Source organism: Rana temporaria, chromosome 1 (genome assembly GCF_905171775.1).
Source record: "Rana temporaria chromosome 1, aRanTem1.1, whole genome shotgun sequence".
Classification (NCBI taxonomy): Eukaryota; Metazoa; Chordata; class Amphibia; order Anura; family Ranidae; genus Rana; species Rana temporaria.
The window spans coordinates 351,983,973-352,010,048 of NC_053489.1; the positions used below are offsets into that span (position 1 = coordinate 351,983,973).

Here is a 26,076-nt window from a genome sequence, read left to right on the forward strand (position 1 = left end):
AATTGAAAGACTCTTGGCTGGCTAAAAAAAGCGTTATTGACTCTGCAGGGTGCCCAAACTTTTGCAGACGGCATTTTTTTGTTTTCTGTAATTTTGAAAGTGTAAATGATGGAAATAAAATCTAGCTTTTTTTGACATATTAAAAGAATGTCTAATCTGTAATTTGATGCCTTTTGGAGATGTTTCCATCTTTCCTTGGCTTCGTTATGCACATTAATAACATTTTTACCTGGGGTGCCCAAACTTTCGATCCCCACTGTACATAGGGCATTATCCAACTTTGATCAAACGGGACAGTTTTTTTGTGTTTTTTTCTACCTTCATAGGCACATTTTTTGGTAAAGATGAACTAACCATTTAATTTATACTATGCTATCTCTGCTCTTATACAAGCCAAAGGCCATTTGTACAAGACCTTGGGCTTCAACAAAGCTGTTTGAAGCTGACCGCAAGGTATGCATATATAATTTGTATACAATTGATTTGCACACAATTCTCCGATAGTTATTACAAGCTGAAGCCCATGTGAACCAAGCCTAAGTCAGCTTCATAGCCATGTATAACTGTACTTAGCACTAAGATACTAACATGCAACCTGACAGAATATACTGCATTTGCTTTGTATAATGCAAAGCAAAAATAAATAAAAAATCACTGCATCGTGTTTGCGGTAGGATACCAATTCCACGTGACGGGTAAAAAAAACAGTTTGTGTTTTAATAAATGTAGAACACGTGTAACATCTCTCAGGTTATGTAATCTATATTTCATGGTTTTCTTGGACTGAAGAGATGTCAGTTTGCTGCAGAAAAGTCAGCATGATCTACAGTGTGAAATGGAGTGGGGGGACCATCTCATCTTCTACATATTTAAGTACACAGACTAATCAATTTCTCACAGCCTGGCCTGTCAATCCCTCTCGCTGATTTTCTTGGCTCAGCTGTGATGTCCATGTGAATCTCCTAATTTAGCCTCCCTCTGACTTGCAGCCCTTTGCCAGTGCACACACTGGGTTAACTGAGGCTATTTCCGTAGCAGGGTTTAACACTTTCTGCTCCTGACACTGGCTGCAGAAATTGTAAATATGATATTATTTTTATTGTATTATATACAATACAATGTGCATACTTCACATGGCTGTTTCAATTGGTTTCACAGAATATTTCCACTGCACAATTGTACATGTACTGGCATATTTATATTGGCACTATTTTCTGACTTCGAGTGGTTTTACATAGCACTAGAAGGGAAGTGTCAGTGCCCAATATAATCACATTTGCGTTCAGGAGTGAGCGCTGTTGGTGGGTTTGATAGAGAGAGAATTTTTTTGTATTCTTTAGCCCTTTCTTCTCAACAAATCGTCTCTCTCTTCTTGAACAACTAGGCTGCAGAATTTGTCCCCAACTATTGAAGACTTCATTGCATCAATACGCTCTTGCACTAATATTTAACCGGCAGCGATTAGCATAGTCTGAGTGTAAACCAAGGCTGAGCACAGAGCTGTTCCTTAGTTGTGTTACTGTTAGTGGTGGTTTAATGCCAGTTAAACAAATGGGTGCTTATAGAACTACTTATGTTTGTTCACTATTATTAGTTCTGTCCTATTTTTATACTTAAAGTGGTTGAAACCCTAAAAAAAAAAAAAAATCCTGTTCCATTAAAGCAGGATATACAGCATAGTGCTTGTATGGTGTCATTTGTTCCTCTCTATGATGTAAAATACCTTGTTAATCCTGCCTGTTCCTGTGTGCTGACTACAGTAATCATGGCTGCTGATCCATGATACTGTGTTTAGTTTACATGCCTCCGTCAGCCTGCAGTCTCCCCCTCCCTCCCTGCCTGTCAGCTCGGGAGTCAGTGTGTGAGCCATCTCCTCCTGGCCCAGCCACTCACACTGCTATGGGCTCAAAAATCACTAATCCCAAATCCTGGAAGGCCCCCTGTTACAGAAAGATATACTGTGCAGTATCTGTGTTTAAAAAATTATGCAGCAAAATATCTTATTTTACAGCGCCGCTGTGCGCTCAGGTGACCTCCCGCCGCTCTCCTCCTCTCCTCCTCTCCTCCCTTCAATGGGAAATCTGAGCTCCTTCCACGCAGTCCTCAGATCGGGATAGGAGAGCACCAAGAAGTCACGTGAGCGCACAGCAGTGCTCTGAAATAAGGTAAAAAAACACAGATACTGCACAGTATATCTTTCTGTAACAGAGGGGATCAGATTCCCCATTGAAAGGAAGAGAGAAGGAAAACGGCAGGAGATCACCTGAGCGCACAACAGCGCTCTAAAATAAGATATTTTGCTGCATAATTCTTGAAATGTATGACATCATTTTGACCTAGGCTAGAAACCAGAAGCAACTGAAGAAAAAAGTTAAAAACAAGCATCGACATGCGCAGGGTGTGTCAGGTGTGCCTGGGCACACCCTAATTACTCTTTGTGGTGCCAATTTCCCGTACTGCCCCCTGTGTTGTGCCCTCCACAGTGCTAGTCAATATGTAATTTACCAGTCCCTTCCTTTTCTAAATGAACACACACACTCACTGTGTTCATTCATAACCAAAGCATAGTAAAGTGTTTTACTTACTAAGTAAATGTTTACTATGCTTCAGTTTGTGAATGTACAGGAAATGATCAGCACAGAGCACCTGTAATTCATTTCCTGTCCAGTGCAGCTGAGGCTGCAGAGAAAGGCATATGTGTTTGAGCTTTGGGGTTCGCACCCTGATACAATAGGCTGTGCACACCTATGAAAACAAGTAAATATATCTTCCTATCTATTTACTAATGCTAGCAGCATAAGTATTACAAAATAGTTAATGTTGATTGATGGCATTTAGTTCCACTTTGATAGTTTATCCAAGCTGGGAAAAGGAAGGCTATAGGGTTTATCAAATACTTTTAATAATTGGCTCTTGGAATTTACAAATGTTAACATTTACAATTTAGAATTTGGATAAAAGGTTTAGCACTATAAAATGTTTTTTGGTAGATAAGTAATGCATTTTAGATACAACTATATAGATCAGACCAAAATGAGGGACACATGAGGAAGAAGAGGGACAGTCCCTTGAAATCAAGGACAGTTGGGAACTATGGGTTTGTATAACCAAATTGTGCTGACAGTGTTTCCCTGTTAAATTGTTTGGTTTTCTCTGATTCCTGTGAGGGTCCTGGTACCACAAGCCGGTATGTAAGGTCATGTAACTTGCCGCAGGGGATACTTTCACTGAAGCCTCTGTTAATATCTGTACCCCAGTGCAGGCTGTGGTAGTTCCAATCACTCATAACTAGTGATGGGCTCGGGCATCTTCGTATCGAACCCGCCATGGAAGCCTTCACTGTATACCACCAATCATTGGAAGTGAGGCATTTCCCGACTGGCAGCTACACATACAGACGCTGCCTATGATTGGCGGTGTGCAGTGTCGGCTTCCTGGTGAGCTTGATCCAAACACGCCGGAGCCCATTGCTACTCATAATCAAAGTGTCATGGAAGCTAAACATAGCATAAAACAAGTTAATGTCGCATCAAATATAAGTGATAAACCTATTTTTTTAGATTTGTTAAAATTTGACAACACATGAATGTCTTTTGGTCCATATAATATAGCTAGATTTTCTTCTATAGACAATTTAAAGAAATAAAAGACTATTTTGCTGTCCTCCATTAGATCGTATGCTAGTGAGCAGTGTTCAACAAACAATAGTCACTGCCCCTACCTATGAATGGTATAATAAGGAGCGCTGGAATGGGCGTATAAACATACAAAAACATAGAATATCCAGGCTCAAACTTACCGACCAATCAGCAACCAACCAAATTCCCCTGTCTAACTGGTGCGTTAAAAACAGAGGCTTAGTTGCACACATCTGCAAATGCATGTGTAAGCTGCAGGCCCCGTCAAGGCGCTCTGTGTAAACTGCAGTCCTAACTGCAACATTGCATTTTATGTCTCCTCAGTGGGAGCACATGACTGCTGATGGATAGATAAGGGGCAGGTGACTGGAGGAGCCCAGCCCTCAATAAAGGGGCAGGAACACACTGCACACTAAGCACATGGAAGCAAAGGTGCTAGTGCGTTGCCTGACCACAATGACAAAAATTCAACAAACAATAGTCACTGCCCCTACCTATGAATGGTATAATAAGGAGCGCTGGAATGGGCGTATAAACATACAAAAACATAGAATATCCAGGCTCAAACTTACCGACCAATCAGCAACCAACCAAATTCCCCTGTCTAACTGGTGCGTTAAAAACAGAGGCTTAGTTGCACACATCTGCAAATGCATGTGTAAGCTGCAGGCCCCGTCAAGGCGCTCTGTGTAAACTGCAGTCCTAACTGCAACATTGCATTTTATGTCTCCTCAGTGGGAGCACATGACTGCTGATGGATAGATAAGGGGCAGGTGACTGGAGGAGCCCAGCCCTCAATAAAGGGGCAGGAACACACTGCACACTAAGCACATGGAAGCAAAGGTGCTAGTGCGTTGCCTGACCACAATGACAAAAATTCAACAAACAATAGTCACTGCCCCTACCTATGAATGGTATAATAAGGAGCGCTGGAATGGGCGTATAAACATACAAAAACATAGAATATCCAGGCTCAAACTTACCGACCAATCAGCAACCAACCAAATTCCCCTGTCTAACTGGTGCGTTAAAAACAGAGGCTTAGTTGCACACATCTGCAAATGCATGTGTAAGCTGCAGGCCCCGTCAAGGCGCTCTGTGTAAACTGCAGTCCTAACTGCAACATTGCATTTTATGTCTCCTCAGTGGGAGCACATGACTGCTGATGGATAGATAAGGGGCAGGTGACTGGAGGAGCCCAGCCCTCAATAAAGGGGCAGGAACACACTGCACACTAAGCACATGGAAGCAAAGGTGCTAGTGCGTTGCCTGACCACAATGACAAAAATTCAACAAACAATAGTCACTGCCCCTACCTATGAATGGTATAATAAGGAGCGCTGGAATGGGCGTATAAACATACAAAAACATAGAATATCCAGGCTCAAACTTACCGACCAATCAGCAACCAACCAAATTCCCCTGTCTAACTGGTGCGTTAAAAACAGAGGCTTAGTTGCACACATCTGCAAATGCATGTGTAAGCTGCAGGCCCCGTCAAGGCGCTCTGTGTAAACTGCAGTCCTAACTGCAACATTGCATTTTATGTCTCCTCAGTGGGAGCACATGACTGCTGATGGATAGATAAGGGGCAGGTGACTGGAGGAGCCCAGCCCTCAATAAAGGGGCAGGAACACACTGCACACTAAGCACATGGAAGCAAAGGTGCTAGTGCGTTGCCTGACCACAATGACAAAAATTCAACAAACAATAGTCACTGCCCCTACCTATGAATGGTATAATAAGGAGCGCTGGAATGGGCGTATAAACATACAAAAACATAGAATATCCAGGCTCAAACTAGTGAGCAGTGTTGTAGCACAGTTTTCATTCGATAACTGTACTGTCCAAACAGATGAGCAACAGGCTTTCTATATAGAAAGTAATACAAGTAGTATCTATTCTAGAAGCAACTTGTAGCAATCTTCTTTTATTGGAGCATGGTGCAACCATGCAAGATTTATCATTACTACATACTATTTACATAATAGGGACACATTTATTTCATCTGTTTAATGATCAGTTTCTAGTCCTCTGGATTAATCTCTACTGGTTTTAGTTACATGATTGATCAACAACAAATCTCTTGGGTAGCTCTAGTCGACTAATGAGGTGACTAGCCAGCAAGTGGTTAAATCTTGCAGTAGGGCCTCGTAGAGAAAAGGCATCAGTAGCATGCGGTAGCATCTATCAATAACACACGATTGCAACATTGTGCTATCATGCGAGATTGATCGTAGTTAGAAGCTGCTTGTTTAGTTTACTTTATAGAGCAAATTATTCTTTGGCCTCATGCACACAGGGGGCCGGATTCAGAAATAAGATACAACGGCGTATCTCCTGATACGCCGTCGTATCTCTGAGTCCGGCCGTCGTATCTATGCGTCTGATTCATAGAATCAGGTTACGCATAGATATGCCTAAGATCCGACAGGTGTAAGTGACTTACACCGTTGGATCTTAGGCTGCAATTCCAGGCCGGCCGCTAGGTGGCGCTTCCGTGTCTTTTACGCGTCGAATATGCAAATGAGCATTTACGCCGATTCAGAAACGAACGACCGCCCGGCGTTCTTTTTTACGTCGTTTGCGTTCGGCTTTTTCCGGCGGAAAGTTACCCCTGCTATAGGAGGGGTAAGTGCGGCGTATCCTATGTTAAGTATGGCCGTCGTTCCCGCGCCGAGTTTTGAATTTTTTATGTTGTTTGCATAAGTCGTTCGCGAATGCGGCCGGATGTAATTTACGTTAACGTCGAAACCAATGACGTCCTTGCGACGTCATTTGGAGCAATGCACGCTGGGAAAATTTGCGGACGGCCCATGCGCTGTTCGATCGGCGCGGGGACGCGCCTGATTTAAATTCTACACGCCCCCTAGCCGCGGAATTTGAATTCCGCCGGGGGATTTACGATACACCGCCGCAACTTTAGAGGCAAGTGCTTTCTGAATAAAGCACTTGCCTCAAAAAATTGCGGCGGCGTAACGTAAATCTAAAGATCCGCTAACCTATCTGAATCTAGCCCAGGGTGTTTGCCTATCTCTGCAGGACACCTTTCCTTCTGGCAGCAGCATTTTGGCTAAACGCATTTATGCGCGTCATACACTTTTGGCCAAAAATGTATTTAATTGGCCAGGATAAAAATTTATTCTGGCCAGTAAAATTAATGCTCAAGTGCTTGACACACCTAGCATTAATGCACGTTTGAAAGCATCAAGTGTTTTCTTTTTTTGCCAAAATGCTATTGCCCTTGTTTTTTTTTTCCTGCCTCTAAATGCCTATGTGTAGGCTAACATGCAGCGGCATTTAGAGGCTGGAAGAAAAACCTACAGACGCCCCTAACAGCAGTGTTAAAATGTCCAGTGTGCATGAGGGCCTTCTGTTTTGTGATTAATTGCTAACTCTTGGGCTAGGCTTACACGTATGCGAATTGGATGCATTTTGAACCGCATCCACTTCGCATGACATGTGAAAGAACATTACTTTCTATTGTGTCTGTTGACATATGTCCAGTGCAGCTGGAGTGCAGATTCAGTGCGAATTGAAAAAAAGCCCTGTCAGTTTTCTGAGCAGTGCGGTCCAGCTCAGGTGCAAATTCAGGCCCATTGAGAGCGCTTATGAATCATCATTGTCATCCAGTTGTGAACAGGATAAAATCCTGACCTGATACTGATCAAAAACTGAAACACTGAACAACTACTTTGTAAATTGAAAAAATAAAAGGTAGAGGGCGCTCAACCACACAATAGTGATTGTGATATGTGGATTACCACACAGCAATGTGCAACAATTAATAAATTATAAAAACTAATACATTAGTTTCCAAAACATGTGTGAACAGTGGTTTCCGGAACATAGAGGATATAAATCAATATACAACAGAAATGTCCCATGCAAACGTGCATGAATAGGCAGATTCCTCTGCAGTGTCAATCAGAAAAAACGCTAAAGTTCACCGAGTTGAAAACCAAAAAATAGAGTCCCAATAACATGCATAGAAAGCCAGAATGAATCTTGATAATTGTTGTGATCTTCCTAGTGGAGAAAAGTAGAAAATGCCACCACCATACTTTTCAGAATTGACTTATTTCCACCCAAAGGTGCTTTGTATATAAAATGCTCTTACCAGAGCCTGTTGACCACTTTACTTAAAAAGATAGTCATACGGGCCAGTGCAGGATTGTGCCTACACACACATGGATATGGACTATTGAATCTCGTTTCCAGGCGTTCCAGATAGGGGGAATATGCAAAGAAAAAACCGGTAGACGCCAATAGCGTAATAACGTTTTAATAGTAAAAACAATAAAACACGGAAAGCCAAATGGCCTCTTACTTTAAAAGTGCCTACCCGGCACTGGGACTGCAGGCCTGTTACCGCCAATGTGCGGTTCAAATTTGGGTTGCAGGGATCGAATACCACCGCCGTAGTTCCACCATCAACTCCTTCCTGTCAGCTCACCAGAGCGGGGGGGCGTCACGTGACCAGGACCGCCTCCGACATGAATGAATGAATGAAAAATTTATAGAGCGCAACACATGCGAACTGAATCGCTTCTGGGCGCTAGTTGTTTGTGACTCATGACCTCAAAAGAGCAGAGTTTTGATCCGTCTTCTGAAAGTCAGGTGGTTTTCCTCCAACCGAATGCTGGTTGGTAAAGCGTTCCATAGTCTAGGACCCTGGAAAGCAAACCTTCTTTCTCCTTTGGATTTGTATTTAGTTTTTGGTACCCTGACCAGATTTTGGTCGGTGGATCGCAGAACGCGATTCGAATTGTGGGGTTCTATCTTGTCGCAAAGATATTGCGGAGCCTTCCCATGGATGCACTTATGTGTAAGGCAGAGTGCTTTAAATGCAATTCTGTCCTTTACTGGCAGCCAGTGAAGGGTTCTCAACGAAGGTGAGATTGATTCCCATTTTTTTTTCCCAGTCACCAGTCTGTCGGCCGTATTCTGTACGACTTGCAGACGGGAGATTTGGTACTTTGGGAGTCCGAGGTACAGTGCGTTGGCATAGTCCAGTCTGGAATTTACGATTGTTCCCACCACGACTGCTACGTCTTCTTTAGGGATAAATGGAATAAGTCTGCGTAGTAGGCGCAACAGATAGTGCGCTCCGCTGACTACTGACCCTATTTGTGCGTCCATTGTCATGAAGGTGTCGAAGATGACCCCGAGACTTTTGACTTTGGAGCTAGGGTTGATGATTTGTCCCAGAATGGGCGGTGGTGTCCAAGTTGTTACCACTTGACTCTTTCGGCTGGCCTGAAACACAAGGAGTTCTGTTTTAGAACTGTTGAGTTTAAGATAGCTGTTGGTCATCCAGTTGTCAATCAAAGAGAGACATTTCTCTAAACTTGGATGATGATTCTTTTTGTTGCCGATGCGCAAGTACAGTTGCGTATCGTCTGCATAAGAGTGATAGAGTAGTTCTTGGCTACTGATAATGTCAAAGAGAGGGAGCGAAGATAGATGTTGAAAAGCACCGGTGACAGGGGGGATCCTTGGGGGACTCCACATGGCACCGTGCGCCTCTCTGACGTGAAGGCACCCAATTTGACTGTTTGTGATCGGTTTTCCAGAAAGGAAGAAAACCATGGTAAATCTCCTTCTGCGACTCCTGCTACCGAAGCTAGTCGCATCAGTAACAGTTTGTGATCTACCGTGTCAAAGGCTGCGCTTAGGTCCAGCAGAATCAGGAGACAAGATTCTCCTTCGTCTGCGGCCTCGAGGGCGTCGTCCCATATTTTAAGTAAGGCCGTTTCTGTCCCATGTCCAGGACGGAAGCCTGATTGTAATGGATCCAGTAGGTTATGGGTATCTAGATGCTGTTGCAGCTGTTGTACCACTACTTTCTCCATTATCTTAGAGAGAACGTTTAGGCCTGTTATGGGACGGCGGTGAATTGGGTCCTTGGGATCCAGGTTCGGTTTTTTCAGGATTGGCTGGATTATGCCCTCTTTCAGCATGGATGGCACTATGCCTTCCTTAAAAGACTGGTTTATAAGCTGTGTGATGGGTGGTGCCAGAATGTCGGCACAATCCTTCAACAGTTTAGTGGGGATGATATCATTGGGCGATGTGCTGTTCCGCAAGGCACCGATGATATTTTTTGTGGTATCGCTGGAAATAGGTTCCAGAGTGAACTTTGTTGATTGCAGAAAGTTTCTGCGGGAATTTTGTGGCTGATTGACAGCCGGATTGAGGTGGGTATCGTTTTGCAGAATACTTTCCCGGATTCTTTCAATTTTGCTAATGAAGAAATCCGATAGTTCATTACAGAACTCTTGGGTGTCTGAGTTGGGGACTTCAAGACATCCCGGATTCATGGTCTGGGTGACCATTTTGAATAGTTCGCGGGGGCGATTTAGGGAACTGTTAATCGCCATAGAAAAATGATGTTTCTTGGCTTTGAAAATTTCTTTGTGATATCGTGTTGTTATTGCTCTGTAGAAGATAAGATTATCCTCTGCAGGGTTTCTTTTCCAGGCGGCTTCCGCCCTTCTGCGCTCTTGCTTCAGAAGCGATAGCTGGTTGTTAAACCAGCCAGACTTTTTCCTCCGGCTGCCGAATTTGCGTTTCGGTGCTACTAAGTCGGCTGAGTGTAGCAAGGCTGCGTTTATGGCGTCCAGTGTATCTGCGGCTGTTTGCTGAGGCTGGATTGTTTTGATTCTGTTTCTCAAGGTAGATTTGAAGAGTTCCGAGTGGAGCTTCTTCTGAGACCTAGCCCAGTGTATTGTCACCGGTTTGGGTGCTTTTGACACTGGGGGGATTTTGGAGATTGTGAACTTGATTGCATGGTGGTCTGTCCATGGCAATGGTTCATTTTCTAAAATGCTTATTTCCAGATTTTGTCTGAAAATTAGGTCAAGTGTGTGACCTGAAGCATGTGTGGGCCCGCATATAAGTTGCTGTAGTCCTAATCCATCCAGGTGATCGATGCAGGCGTCCGCAATGGGATCCTGTGCGGAGTTGGCCCACAGGTTGAAATCCCCGAGTAGCAAAAGGTGTTTGCTGTTGAGGGTATAAGTGGATATAAACTCCGTTAATGATGGCAAAAACTGCGATTTTGGCCCAGGTGGCCTATAGCAGAGGAGAATGTGAACAGTCTCCTGGGGGGAAGTTTGAAGTTGAAGAGTAAGGGTTTCCATGAATGGAAGAGGATTTTGAAGGGCTGGTTTAGTGATTGCAATGTGATTCTTATGGATCACCGCAAGGCCTCCTCCTCTTTGCCCTATTCTGTTTTCCGTTATTAGGTGATAGTTTTCTGGCACCAGTTCACCGAGAATGGTGTTGCAGTCGTCTGAGAGCCAGCTTTCTGTAATAGAGGCAGTCTAGATCGTTTTGTAGTAAGAAATCGTGGATTTCTAATCGGTGTTTTACTGCCGATCTTGTATTAATCAAAACACATGATATGTGTTTTAACTGTGTCAAGTGGTTAAAATGTTTGATGATCGATCGTCGATCGACTCTCCAGAGTTGGTCTATTTTTAAGGCCTTTTTGGTGACGGCTGGTAATGTAGTTGCGAATTGTCTCAGATCCCGAATGGAGTCCGCAGAGTAACGCAGATTACCCATTATTGCCTGTCACTGTGGGGGGGGGGGGTTGATGCTTTAAATTACAATTGGAGGGAGGATTCGCAGAGTCCTTCCTCTTGATCTTGGTCCGGAGGAAGGCGAAAAAACCCCTGGCAGAGCTGAGCCAATGTGCTGTCACGGGGAAAAATTCCTTCCTGATCCCTGAGGGGCGATCGGCTGCAAAGCCCTGGACCAAGTATCGTAGGATAGACATACGTTTAGATTGACCGTTTCGATTGACCGTCTTCAGGGGGGCGGTAACAGGCCTGCAGTCCCAGTGCCGGGTAGGCACTTTTAAAGTAAGAGGCCATTTGGCTTTACGTGTTTTATATTGTTTTTACTATTAAAACGTTATTACGCTATTGGCGTCTACCGTTTTTTTCTTTGCATATTCCCCCCATCTGGAACGTCTGGAAACGAGATTCAATAGTCCATATCCATGTGTGTGTAGGCACAATCCTGCACTGGCCCGTATGACTATCTTTTTAAGTAAAGTGGTCAACAGGCTCTGGTAAGAGCATTTTATATACAAAGCACCTTTGGGTGGAAATAAGTCAATTCTGAAAAGTATGGTGGTGGCATTTTCTACTTTTCTCCACTAGGAAGATCACAACAATTATCAAGATTCGTTCTGGCTTTCTATGCATGTTATTGGGACTCTATTTTTTGGTTTTCAACTCGGTGAACTTTACCGTTTTTTCTGATTGACACTGCAGAGGAATCTGCCTATTCATGCACATTTGCATGGGACATTTCTGTTGTATATTGATTTATATCCTCTATGTTCCTGAAACCACTGTTCACACATGTTTTGGAAACTAATGTATTAGTTTTTATTATTTATTAATTGTTGCACATTGCTGTGTGGTAATCCACATATCACAATCACTATTGTGTGGTTGAGCGCCCTCTACCTTTTATTTTTTCAATATCACAATTCAGCATTGTTCTATGAGGAGCAGCTTTTTTAGTTTAATTTAGCACCTATTTGCATTTGGCGCGGAATTTCACATTTTTATTACTTTGTAAATTAGCTGTGAAAACTGATCTTCAATTCGTACCATACATGTCTGAACCCAGCCTAAGGCCAGCTTTGAAACTTTCCTCTGCAGTAGCTGCATTACAGGTAATGCCGCATACACACGACCGTTTTTTTAGTCGGAATAAACTCTGATGGGTTTTTCCGACGGAATTCCGCTCAAGCTGTCTTGCATACACCCGGACACACCAAATTCCGACTGTCAAAAATGCAGTGACGTACAACACTACGACAAGCCTAGAAAAATGAAGTTCAATGCTTCCGAGCATGCGTCAAATTGTTTCCGAGCATGCGTGTTTTTTTCCTCCATCGGAATTCCATACAGACGAACAAAAATTACGATTTAATTTTTTTCCGTCGGGGAAAAAAAGAGAACATGTTCTCTTTCTAAATCCGTCGGAATTTCCGACGGAAAAAGTCAAATGGGGCATACACACGGTCGGAATATCAGATGAAAATTTTCCGTCAAATTCACTGTGTGACACAATTTATTTGAAGTAACAAAGTGATATACTCACAAACCATGCTGAGCATGAAGCCCATAGCAAATTCCCAATTGAACAACCACAACAGATAGTGCTCCTCCTGTAAGACCGAGCAGGTGTCAAAGAGTTCTGCAGACGCTAATGTGTTTCGAGGGTGTCTCCTCTTCTTCAGAGCCTCGCACAGGTGGCTAGGGGAACAGTAAAAGCAGATAGTTAAGGTGCATCTTTCCACTCCCTGGCTGTCCACTCAAATCCTTTTTTTTTTTTTTTTCAAAGATTTTTATTTAAGATTATACAGATACAATAATATCATATACAACCAATAAGCAGGGGTAAGTGCGGTCGCAGCCGCCAAGAGAAGTACATAACAGAAACATGCAACAGAGGTGTACGAAAGTACAAAACTGGCTTACATCTATAACCAGAGATGATTGCGGGTGCAGCTGCCACATAAATCATATAGCGAAGTGCCTTACTCGCCCTTACCGGGGCAAGCAACATTGTCAAAAAGTAATCTAAGGATAATCAAAACTCATAACCTTGTGTAGGTGCTCCTAACATCGTGATGAAGATAATAAAGAAACTTTGTAAACTTTATATACCACATTGTCCAACACTATCAGGGCTGGCACCAACAGGGACGAGCCTCTGCTCTAGGCAGAGAAGTCTAGTTCAGACTATGCACTCGTGACATCTATCTTACTAAGAGGGGAGGAAGGGAAGGGAAACATCGGGCAGGAGAGGGGGGGCCTACCACAGCTCTATAGGGACATGACCAATAGGAATTCACAGACTGCACCGTCAGGACCTAATAGTCTTGTAATCGTCAGACAAAGCGAAGTGGGTCCAGCAGGCCCAAGTTCCCGAGAATTTAGAAGGGGTGTCGTTTGCCTGGTGGATCAGTTCCTCCATCTCCATTGTCTTATGGATACGCTTGAACCAATCCGATACAGATGGAGGATTGGGGGAGAGCCATTGGAGAGGTATACACATACAGGCCGCATTCACCATATGCATTGCCAGAGATTTGCAATATCCTCTCGGTAGCGACTGGGCATGGTTAAGGAGGAACTGAGCGGGCGTGAACTCCAGATTGAACATAGTTACCTTGGAGATATGCTTGTGGACCTCCCTCCAATATGGTTGGAGTTTGGGGCAGGACCACCATATGTGGAGGAAGGATCCCGTCTCTAGATTACATCTCCAGCATAACTTTGAAAGTGCGGAATTAATGTGGTGTAGTTTAAGAGGGGTTTTGTACCACCTGGAAAAGAGTTTGTACGCATTTTCCTGTATCTGGACATTGACCGAGCCCTTGTGAGCAAGCCTGTAGAAGTCCTCCCATTCCGTGTCCGTGAGATCAAGCATAAGATCCCGTTCCCACTGTTGGTTAGCCCAATGGACTTTAGATGAGTGTGTAGAAAACAAAAGGGTGTACATAGTCGAGATAAGGTGTCTCTGCGGTTCCCTGCTGGAGCATATGTTTTCAAACGGGTGGTGGCCCTGGACCAAATCGTTCCTGGAGCCGATCTAGTAAAGAAGTGGCGGAGTTGTACATATGTCCAGAATGGGAAGACGTCTTTGTTAATTTTGGAGGCAAGCTCTGATTGTAGCATGAGTTGCCCATTATTAAAAAATTGACCTACTTGTACGGTGGGGTGGGGCCAGTCCTCTGCTAAAAAGGCGGGGTGCATTCCAGGAGTGAAGTCAGGTTTCAATCTAAGGGGAGTCATAGGGCCATACAGATCAGATAATTTATGCTTATAGCAGGCCTTTCTGAAGGTCTGCAAGGAGGGGTGGATCAAGGGGTGGCCTGTACAGTCCGCTGGATCACTGCGCTGTGCGATCCACGGAAGTTGGGGGAGAGGGAGGGGAGAAAACAATTGTTCAAGCTGTACCCAATCTTTTTGTCCACTGTGTACGTTCCAGTCCACTATCCTAGTCAGGCCACAAGCCAAATGGTATTTGTAAATATCAGGCAATCCTACTCCTCCTTTAAGTTTGGGTGCTGTGAGCCGAGCGTAACTCAGACGCGGACGGGCTTTATGCCAGACAAAGTCAGTACATGCTTTCCTGTAGAAGGAGAAGAAAGCCGGGGGAATCTTGATCGGGACCGCCTGTAACGTGTACAGGATGCGCGGTAGAACGTTCATCTTAATGACCGCGACCCTACCGAACCACGATAAGATTTTCGAGGTCCATCCCCGTAGACCGTTCCACTCAAATCTTAGCATTACATGTTCACATGCCTTGCCTGTGATGATTTGCTTCATAGCCGCAGCCTTTTTTTAACTTGGTCAGTCTCGATAATTGAGATCAATAGGGGAGGCGCTGCAACAGTCCCACATTGCAGTGCGGTAGTGGAGCTTTTACATGGTTAAATCAGGTGGTAACACCTCCTCAGTGCCTATCAAATGCTCTCTGAAAGCGATCTGAATGCCATAAAGCCCCTTTCTTCATGGGGCAGATCCACTTAGCTTAGCAGGGGATCTGTCCACTGATCCCCTGCTGAGCAGAGCAGAGTCGGCAGATGACATGTCCCGTCTCTGCCCAGTTTATGCAGAGCAGACACAGCTTGCTCTGCTCCATGGGTGGTCGGGTGTAAATGGACAGCTGTCTGTTTACACTGGACTACCTCCGATCTCATCTGCCTACACAGAAGAAGGCAGACCCTCTTCAGTTTGTTTTTAGTGGACTGGATCGGAGGTAGGCAGGTGTAAATGCACACAAGTTCGTTTACACCCACTGGTCCATAGGGATACATGGACCATCCAATCAGGTCTATCTGAAAAACTGACAGGTGGATTTGATCAGATCGCCTGTGTAAAAGGGACCTACTCAGCTCATATTACTGCGTGTCAACTTACACCTAAAAGCAATTTTAGTGGTAGGGTTGAGCTATTAAAAATGTCCTATACATTTCTAGCCTAACAAGATAATTGTCAGCAAATGGGTAAATCCCTCCGTAGCAAGCGACTACAATCTTTAGCTCATCTGGAAATTATTGCTAGAAAATTTATATTGTAGTACATTGTATTATGGTTTATGTAGATTGTGTGCCCATGGAATTTCCCAGTACTTCTATTAGAAAGATTTCCTGCAAACATGTTCAAGTGCATACTATTATTATACAGTACTTGAAAATAAGATCTGATTAGAGAAGATATTTGTTTTGTTAACTTATTAGTTACAGTAGATCTCAAAATCCTTTTTCGTAATATCTCTGCAGGTTTTACCCTCTCCCATCATTAGTGCCAATGGACCAGGAGATGAGAAGTTGTTTAGGAGCCAAAGTGCAGAAATGGAGCTTAGCACAGAAAGAGAGCGGGTGAAGAAGATGCTGTCAGAGGGGTAAATACAAAACATTTCCTGATTTTCCGGTGTCAATTGTGAAAGTGACTTCATTGATGAATTTTTTTTTGAAAAATGGTATGTTCATCTTGGTTTTTATATTAAGAAATTTAAAAAAACAATACATTTAGGGTCCATTTTTTGATGTCCTGGTGCATTGCGTTAACACATCTGTGTTAATGTTAATTGTGTCATGCACCAAAAGGCACAAAAAACAGAAATGCAGCATAATTGTAGTAGTAGTAGTGCACTAAAACTCACCGTGCATTGTGGTTGTGTTGCAATTCATTTGCATCAGAGGTGCATTGTCTTAGTACGTTGTGGTGCCATTCAAAATGAATGGCACCGCAATGCTCTAGCTGCGCACATATAATGACTTTTCCCTAAATGCACTGACTGGACTATCCCCCAATTCACTTTAAAGCCGATCTATGGTCATAATGTAAAATCATATATTCATTTCCACACCATATTCCAATTATTTCCAGTCTATTCATATTAATCTGAACTATCTTTACGTTTGTAAGCTTACTTTGTGAAAAACACACACATTTATTTCCTTCAATTCTGTGATATGTATTCGCTATACCTTGTCCAAAGGCACTACTGTCACACATTTCATTTGCAGCTGGGGATGGGCTTTCCTGTAGAAGTAATCTGAGCAGCTTTTATAGCTGCCCGATCACATATACAGGGCATTAAACCCCTCTGACCCCCCCCCCCCCCCCGCCACTGTTCCTGGTCTCTCAGGTGAGATCTAGAAGCTTAGGACTGCTGCGACCTGTTGGTCTGGCTGAACATAGAGAAAAGGCAGGAACATCAGTACCTGCCCCTCCAATGTCACGAATGAAACCGGGAAGCAACAAGAATTTTGTCTATTCCGGTTTCGGTTTGTTGTTTACAAGCCTTTACTGGCTTGTAAAGCATCTGACCAACCCAAACTTAGTTTGATCAGATGCTCATGCACAAATGAAAATTAACACGTAGGTCCCGCATGCATATGTAAACAGTAATCACACCAAAATATGTGAGATATTGTCACAAGCATCTGAGCGAGAGCAGACAGACCTCCTGTTTACTTCTAAACTGGTTACCTGTGAAGACTTTTATAGCATCTCCTATGGATAATTTACTATACCGTAGTTTGTTGCCATTCCATGGGCATGTGCAAGTGTGACATATTAATGTGACAAATTAGGTATCTATTTACTCGGCGTAACATCATCTTTTATATTTTAACAAAAAATCAAGTACAGTAAAATCTTGGTTTGAGAGTAACTTGGTTTGAAAGTGTTATGCAAGACGAGCAAAAGATTTTAAGAAATTTTTACTTGATATACAAGTGATGTTTTGATATAAGAGTAGTTTCATGTCACAACTGAGTATAAAATAGAAGAAAGGCACCTCTAAGTGTAGCAATATGGTTACATTTAATGAAGGTACAACATTAAGAAACTCACATGGTTGATGATTAAAACAGGCACATCCAAGTATGCAGGCATCCGGAGTAAAGCTGTCCACATAGACCCGGGGTCTTGAATTAAAATTCAAGGAGGTCCGGTCACTAAAATTTTCTTTGGGCTGAGGTCCGAATCTCAAGTCCCCATTTGTCCCCATCACAGTGCCCCTTTACATCAGGTGTTCCCATCACAGTTCCCTGTGCGAGATAAAAAGTTGCAATGACTGCCATTTTATTCCCTAGGGTATCTGCTAAAAAAACATATATAGTGTTTGGGGGTTCTGAGTAATTTTTTAGCAAAAAAAATATGATTTTTGCATGTAGGAGAGAAGTGCCAAAATAGGCCCGGTATGGAAGTGGTTAAATTAAAATTGGTGCATGAGAGTGTCCCTTAAATTAAAATTTGTGCATCAGAGTGCCCCTTAAATGAAAATTTGTGCATCAGTGTCACTTAACAGAAAAAAAAGGTGCCCCTCAGCGTGACCTTTAAAAAAAGATGCACAATACATGTTGCCCATGCCCACATACCTTGAATGCAGGAGGGCACAAGTAAAACACAGAAGCTGCGGGATATGGAGAACCAGGACCGGGAACCATGAGCAGAAGAGGGGCAGAGCGCGCATGTGACGTCACACCCCTATTTGCAAAAAGAACCAGTATACCTGCCGAACAACGGGAACCGCAAGCACCAGGGGGGCGGGGCACGCACGTGACCTCATGCGACTTCACGCCCCTACTCGCAAGAGGAGCTGCCCTGGAATCGGGAACTGGTGGCCCGCCAGTGAGAGTTTTCTAGCGTCACTGGTTGCTAGGGAACCCCGCGGTCCCGGCAAACTACATGCTAACATTACTGGCGGCCTAGCGGTCCGGGCAGAAGCGTCACTGGGGCCGGACTCGGACCGCGGGCCGCCATTTAGTGACGGCCGACATAGACCATGTCGTGACCGGGTTTCAAGTAATTTTCTAGCAGATTTTAACATGTATGTAACAAATGTCAGAATTGGCCAGGGCAGCGAGTTGGAAACTGAATGTTTACGAGGTGTGTCTATTAAATAACTCCCCTTTATTTATATGTATTAAAAATGTAATGCTTGTCCCCTTCAATATATTCCCCTTTTGAACTAATACATTACTGCAGTCTTGTTTTCCACTGGTGAAAGGCATGGAGAAAATAGATTTCTGTGAGCTGTTTCAACACATCTGCCGTTTTCTTCTTTGCAGCTCAAAACGTATCCCTTTAAGCACTGATTTAACTTTTGGGAATTAATTCTCATGTCTCGCTGAATCTTTTGGGCCACTCAAACACACACACACGCGCCCACAGGACAGGCCGTCATTCCCATAAGCTATAGGTATCCGTATATATGATGTACAAAGTGTAATTTCAGAGTAAACCAGCCTTTGCTGCTAAATGTTTCTCATTCTTGCTTTATACTCATGTCTCTAATGACAGTCTTTTTGTGTATAACAAATTATAGCCAATTTTACAATGACAAAATATATACCTGATTTTCTGTACTTCATCTCTACATTTGAGACAATTTTGGTATTGTAAGGCAAAGAAGAAAGATAATTTACCGTTTGAAAATAATATCTTACCAATTTTGATCTTCTAAGTCTGTACTTGTTAAAGTGTCCAAGCCATCTAATGGAAAGCATAACTAAACCCTACACAAGCTTTGGGGCCTCCAGGAGCTCTTGCTATAATATGCAAGTGTGCTTAGCATTATTGCACATTGTGGCATACTTGCCTTTCAAAGTGTGCTCCTTCGGTTGCTTGTTATACGAACGCAATGTGAACCAGGACGCTACGGCCCGTAGCTGGGCTGCCTGGTAGTATCTAACGAGGTCCGGAAAAGCCTGACCTCCATTCGATCGCGCCGCCAGTAGGACCGAACGCGTTATCCTATGGCACTTGTAGTTCCAGGTCAACTGCAACAGGTCCGTCTGGAGTTTTCGTAGGTGGGCGTAGGGGACTGGGATGGGTAACTTTGGAACAAGTATAGGACCTTCGGGAGGACAGTCATTTTCACCGATGCCACTCTCCCCAGGAGGGATATGTGATGTTTTTTCCATTGTAAGAGAAGGGCTCTGATAGAGCGGAAGAGGGGGGGGAAATTTTCCTGATAGAGTGTGCCACAGCTGGGAGTAATATGTAAACGCAAGTACTTCAGAGCAGTAGTCTTCCACGTATATGGGAAGTAAGTTTGCAAAAGGATCGCCTCGCTTACCGGCATAGGAGCGCTTCTGATTTGGATGCATTAATTTTGAATCCTGAGAGGGCGCTGTATCGATCGAGCTCCACATGGAGGTTTGGCAAGGATGTTCTAGGCTGGGTCAGGGTTAGAATTACCCACCCTTTTTTTTAAGCCAATAGAGCCTCAGGCTCTAATTATGTGCTTAAAAAAAAACACTGAAATCCATGCATCCGGCGCCCTAGATGTAGATTAGGGGCCAGGCGCATGGATTAGGGGGGTAGCCACCACTGCATACTGTAACTTTTTAATAGTGAAAGGCACCACCTTCTTAATTATTCTGTTGGTATATATTGTGATTTTTCAGGAATATATTCAGGCAAGTTTGCCAAGTTACTGACAGGTTGGCTATCTAGAGAAAAGCATTAAGCAATAAAAGCATTCCATCTGAAATAGCTAAATCTTTATAGTGCTCTGTGACCATCTGGAAGTTGGAGATAAATCGGATAGTTTGCTGTAATATAAAGAAATATTACTCAATATACAGCCAAGTTTAGTATCAAGATATACTGTACACGATTGTTCTCAGTTGTATGTCTCAAGGAAAATGCAATAACTTTCCCGACACAGTACATAATAGGTATGTACGGTTTGTGATGGCCCAAAGCACAGTTCATCAGGCCAATGAATATGTAAGGCGCTTCCATGCCCTATAGGAGAAATTGGAGGGCGTCTGAAGCAATTTAAATGCCAAATCCACTTTGGGCAGGAAGAGGCTGATTGCTTCTACAGAGCAGAATTACAGGTTCTGCAAAATGTTCCAAATGATTTAGCATGAGTTTTTATACCATTCTATTTGGAGGTCATTGCAGCGAAACAGGAAGAATGGTTATTAGTGGTCATTAGTAGAACTTGTCAGAGTTTCAAGAATAGCTCTTAAAGGTATCTAGTGATTCAGTTTGGGTCTTGGTCAAACAGTATGCACAGAAATACACATCTCAATGCCTCAAACACAAAGGGTCTGCTTCATCAAGCTGAAATAGTGTATGTTACAGTATGCATATGGCGAAATACTTGTTTTAAAAAGGAGAAGCTTCATGTGTCATTTAAGGCTTGCTATTTTTGCCTTACTGTTATAACACCCAATTCATGAAGGCAAAAAAGCGTTGGTTGTTACGGTTGCTTTATCTTGTCAGCTTCTGCAAGCAGTTGCAAAAATAGGAAGAGATAGCCCGGACGCCACACACCTCACCCGGCCTGAGTGGTTAGCTGGTAAAAGCAGCCTCAGCTTGTATAATCCAGACCATAACTCCAACCATGTTTCACCCTGCCCTCTGGGATTTATCAGAATTGAGCTGAAACTGCTTTTACCTGCTAAGCACTCGGGCCGGGTGAAGTGTGCGGCGGCCGGCCTATCTGTTTCTGTTTTTCCTCAGCCTGCACCCTTACTAGCCAGCGGCATCCAACTCATCGGACCTTGACAGCCCGAGAGGGGACCCTTAAAGTGGTAGTAAACCCTGGAATTTTATTTTTAGCTACAGGTAACCTTTTAATAAATCTTAACTGTAAGTAAAATGAATATGAAGTTTCACTTTACAAAGAATACCCAATCACATGCAAAGAAAAAAAAAACATTTTTCCTTGCACATGATTGGATGATGGAAGTCAGAAGAACTTCTGCTCATTTACAAAGCTCTGGAGCAACTGCACTTACAAAGTGCACAGTCTATTTGCCTTTAGTAAATCAACCTCTTTGTGCTTATAGACTATGCACTATACACTATAAGGGATATGCTTTGTCCATATTTCTGAGATTTACAATCAGTTTAAGATAATAAAAAAAACCTTCTGCATGCAGCTCCTCCCCAGCCCCCTCTTATACTTACCTTAGCCTGATCTTGATGCCTCACTGTGCCCAAGAACAGCAGCTCTCTCCACTCTCTTTCCTCACTGGCCATGGAGGCTCTTGCTGCTGTCAGTCACAGCCTGTGAAGAGAGAGTGAGGGATGGAGCTGAACCGCACTGTGTGTGTCTATGGACACACAAAGCCCAGCTCAGGATCGAGGCCTCATGAGTGCCCCCATAGCAAGCTTGATGGGGAGAGGAGCCAGGAGCGCAGATGAGGGATACCAGAAGAGGAAGATCAGGGCTGATTTGTGCAAAACCCTTGCACAGAGCAGGCAAGTATGAAATGTTTGTTACTTAAAAAAAATCCCTTTACAATCACTTTGAGCTGCCTAGTGCTATCAGGACCATGGACAGCACATACTGAAAAGTACTGCTCCTTACCATTACCTTAAAGTATATGTGAACCCTTACCTTGTAAAACAATCCATTCCGTTTAAAATAGAAACGCTGTACAAACATTTGTGTATATATAAAAAATATATAAATACCGTATTTATCGCGGTATAACGCGCTCCCGCGTATACCGCGCACCCCTAAAGTGGCCCCCAATCCTGTGGAAAAAAGTTTTTTTTGTTTTTTTGTACTTACAGTTTTGGTCTCTTTCGCGGCGTCCGTCGGCGGCCTCGTCGGGTCCGGCGTCCTTCTGCGGCTTCGGGTGTCCTCTTCGGCGGGTCCGGCGTCCGTCTTCGGTGAGTCGGGTGTCCTCTTCGGCGGGTCGGGTGTCCTCTTCGGCGGGTCCGGCGTCCTTCTGCGCCAGCATATACCGAGCGCAGTACACTCGTGTATCTCCGGGCAGGCTCGGCAACTGTTGCGCTGACGTCCTGTACGCTCAGGACGTCAGTGCGAGAGGCGCCGAGACTGCCCGAAGATACACGAGTGTACTGCGCTCAGTATATGCTGGCGCAGTATTCAAACTCGTGGCGGGAAAGCGGGTATCGGCGTATATCGCGCACCCACGATTTTGCCCTGATTTTCAGGGCAAAATAGTGCGCGGTATACGCCGATAAATACGGTACCTATTTTTTATAACTGATCACATGATTGCTGTTCTCAGCTGCATAAGGGGCCTATTGAGCTGGGGGTGAAGAAGCAGTAGCACACTGATCTTCCAGTGAATGGTTGTGCACACAAAAGAAGGAATAGAAAGATAACAGGATACTTTTTCATACACGTGCATGGTACAGCAGGCACATATCAGGAATAAAGAGTATAGAAATATTGGAGATTAACATCCTTATGTTTATTTCAACACCTAGAGGTTTACTGGCCTGGAACAAACATACACTCTGAAGTCAGATCTCCAAATCTGCCTTGGAGGCATTGCCTGAAAGAAAGATCCACAATGGCAGCCTCTATAATGCTTTAAATGCAGCTTTCCTTTAAGAAAAAAAATCACTGACAATTTTTTTACATGGTTCCGCCTCATTTATCAGACCAAAGCCATACCATGGGCAAAGTAGCTGAATATAGATTGTAAAGAATATTGGGCACAGGTATGCTTTAGCCTGCTACTTGATATTTTAAAGAAAATCTGTGAGAAACTAGGTCAGTCTCAGTTTGCTTTTATGATATATTTCCAAACTAGAATTGCTATAAATCTTGTAACTATGAGATCAAATGTGATCTTTTTTAGTTTCCAAGAGTGATCCTTTCTTTAAAGCGTAAATTAAAGTTGTATTAAACCCAGGGTGGATAAAAATCGATGATTTAAAAAAAAAAATATTTTATTTTTTTATTTTTATCAAATTTAGTTTAATAGAATGCTTTTGGGCAGCCGCCGAGCTGGTTTTGAAGGTTTTCTCTTGTCAACTGATGCAGAGAAGTCTTTCGACAGGGTGTCATGGGACTTTTTATTGGCTTTCTGCTCCCTATAGGTTTAAACCACATATACGTGGATTTCTTCATTGTGCTCAATGACTGGGCCATTTTTTGCGATAAGGCAAACGTCACTTTAACTGACAATTGCACAGTCGTGCGACGTTGTACCCAAACAAAATTGACGTCCTTTTTTTCCCACAAATAGAGCTTTCTTTTGGAGGTATTTGATCATTTCTGCGGTTATTTTCTTTTGCGCTATAAACAAAAAAAGAGCGACTATTTTGAAAACCATTTATTTTTTTCAAAAGAGCCACTGGCAAGGAAATGGAGTGTTGCCAGTACCTTGACCAGTGGCTCCACTGCATGTGAGCGGCGTGTCTGGCTGGTGATGTCATCTTTCAGTGTTGTGGTTAATTCCATGATGGCAGTAGGGGTGAATCTGAAAATGCGATACACCTCAGAATCCACCATGCCAAAGCCGTTTATGCGCCGTCGGTAGATCCTCTCCCGTGCCCTCCTCCTCCTCCGTGCCCTCCTCCTTCTACGCGCATCTAAAGCCAGTAGTATAGCTATGACCATGGATGCCCCTGGCATGTTGGCATACAGATTGTTGTCCTGCAAGTGTGGCTGCTCAGCTCGTCCCTAACGGTGTTGCTTTAGCTGACCTGCACACGTCTGGTGCAAAGTTAAAGCTGCTTTTATGAGGGGTAACTTTAGACCGGACATACAGCTTATGCGCACAGCGCGTAGCCTGAGCCGGTCAAACGTACTTTCGTGGATTGCCGTATCTCCCTCATTTGCATATTTGCATAGCAATTTTGCGCCCACGATGCGCCGGTGTAGAAAAATTACGTCGGTCGGAAAAACATAGTTCTCAGGCATATCTCGTTTTGGGTATACGGGCATAGATACGCCGGCGCATATTTACACTTACGCCGCGCATCTCGAGATACGCCGGCGTAAGTGCTTTGTGGATTTGCCCCTTTGAGCCTAGAATATTGCACCTTTTGACAATATTTTAATTTTCTGAGATTGTGGATTTGGGGTTTTCATGAGTTGTAAGCCATAAGCATCACAATTATGACAAATCACAGCTTGAACTATCTTGCTTTGCATGTAATGAGTCTATCTCATATATTAGTTTCACCTTTTAAGTTGCATTAGTTAACCACTTAAGCCCCGGACCTTTAGGCAGCTAAATGCCCAGGCCAGGTTTTGCGATTCGGCACTGCGTCGCCTTAACTGACAATTGCGCGGTCGTGCGACGTGGCTCCCAAACAAAATTGGCGTCCTTTTTTCCCCACAAATAGAGCTTTCTTTTGGTGGTATTTGATCACCTCTGCGGTTTTTATTTTTTGCGCTATAAACAAAAATAGAGCGACAATTTTGAAAAAAATTCAATATTTTTTACTTTTTGTTATAATAAATATCGCCCAAAAACATATCTAAAAAAAAGTTTTTCCCTCAGTTTAGGCCGATACGTATTCTTCGACCTATTTTTAGTAAAAAAAATTGCAATAAGCGTTTATCGATTGGTTTGCGCAAAATTTATAGCGTTTACAAAATAGGGGATAGTTTTATTGCATTTTTATTAATTTTTTTTCTTTTACTACTAATGGCGGCGATCAGCGATTTTTTTCGTGACTGCGACATTATGGCGGACACTTCGGACAATTTTGACACATTTTTGGGACCATTGTCATTTTCACAGCAAAAAATGCATTTAAATTGCATTGTTTATTGTGAAAATGACAGTTGCAGTTTGGGAGTTAACCACAGGGGGCGCTGTAGGAGTTAGGGTACACCTAGTGTGTGTGGCTGTAGGACTGACGTCATCGATCGAGTCTCCCTTATATAAGGGATCACTCGATCGATACGCCACCACAGTGAAGCACGGCGAAGCTGTGTTTACACACGGCTCTCCCCGTTCTTCAGCTCCGGGGAGCGATCGCGACGGAGCGGCTATAAACAAATAGCCGCGCCGTCGTCCCGGATCGCTCCCCGAGGGAACCCGACCGCCGCATGTAGCGGGGGGGGGCCCGATCGGACCCCCCACCCGCTAGAAGGCAAGGACGTACATGTACGCCCATTTGCCTGTACGTGCCATTCTGTGGACGTACATATACATGCGGCGGTCGGGAAGTGGTTAAATAAATGAACTTTTGCACGATATTCAAACTTTTCGAGTTTCACCTGTATATCTTAATGTGTTGAGTTCAAATGTAACCAACTTAACTGACGTGGCTTTATTTTGTTAACAACTTCACCATTTTATACGTTGCATATTTTTGCTCAATATAAACTGTTATTGGGGTGGGGGGGGGGATATAATGCTTTTGGAATAAAAATGTATCTAAAGATAGTTTCCTATTTAAGATACATAATAATTTAGTTTATTCAGAATGAAATGGAGATTAATTGTGTAGCATGAGGCTGTATATTCTGCAATATTTACATTTTTGCTAAACTCATTCAATGATTCCAAGTTCTGCAAGCTGTCATAACATGTGCTGCATTGATGCATTCACACAATTTCACAGTAACCATGAGATAAAACAAAGTTTAAGAATATTCCTTTATCCCATTGTTTTGTAAATCTATGTACATTACA

General features: G+C 43.4%; 1 protein-coding gene across 2 annotated transcripts in view; it reads left to right on the forward strand.

The window, feature by feature from the left end:
* Nucleotides 1-26,076, forward strand: part of HOMER3 (homer scaffold protein 3) — a 277,994-nt gene that overhangs the window by 145,870 nt on the left and 106,048 nt on the right. For both annotated transcript variants that reach the window (XM_040320899.1, XM_040320890.1), the window contains one exon: nucleotides 15,964-16,085. In XM_040320899.1, coding sequence (XP_040176833.1) covers nucleotides 15,964-16,085 — 122 coding nt within the window. The remainder of the gene's footprint in view (nucleotides 1-15,963; nucleotides 16,086-26,076) is intronic.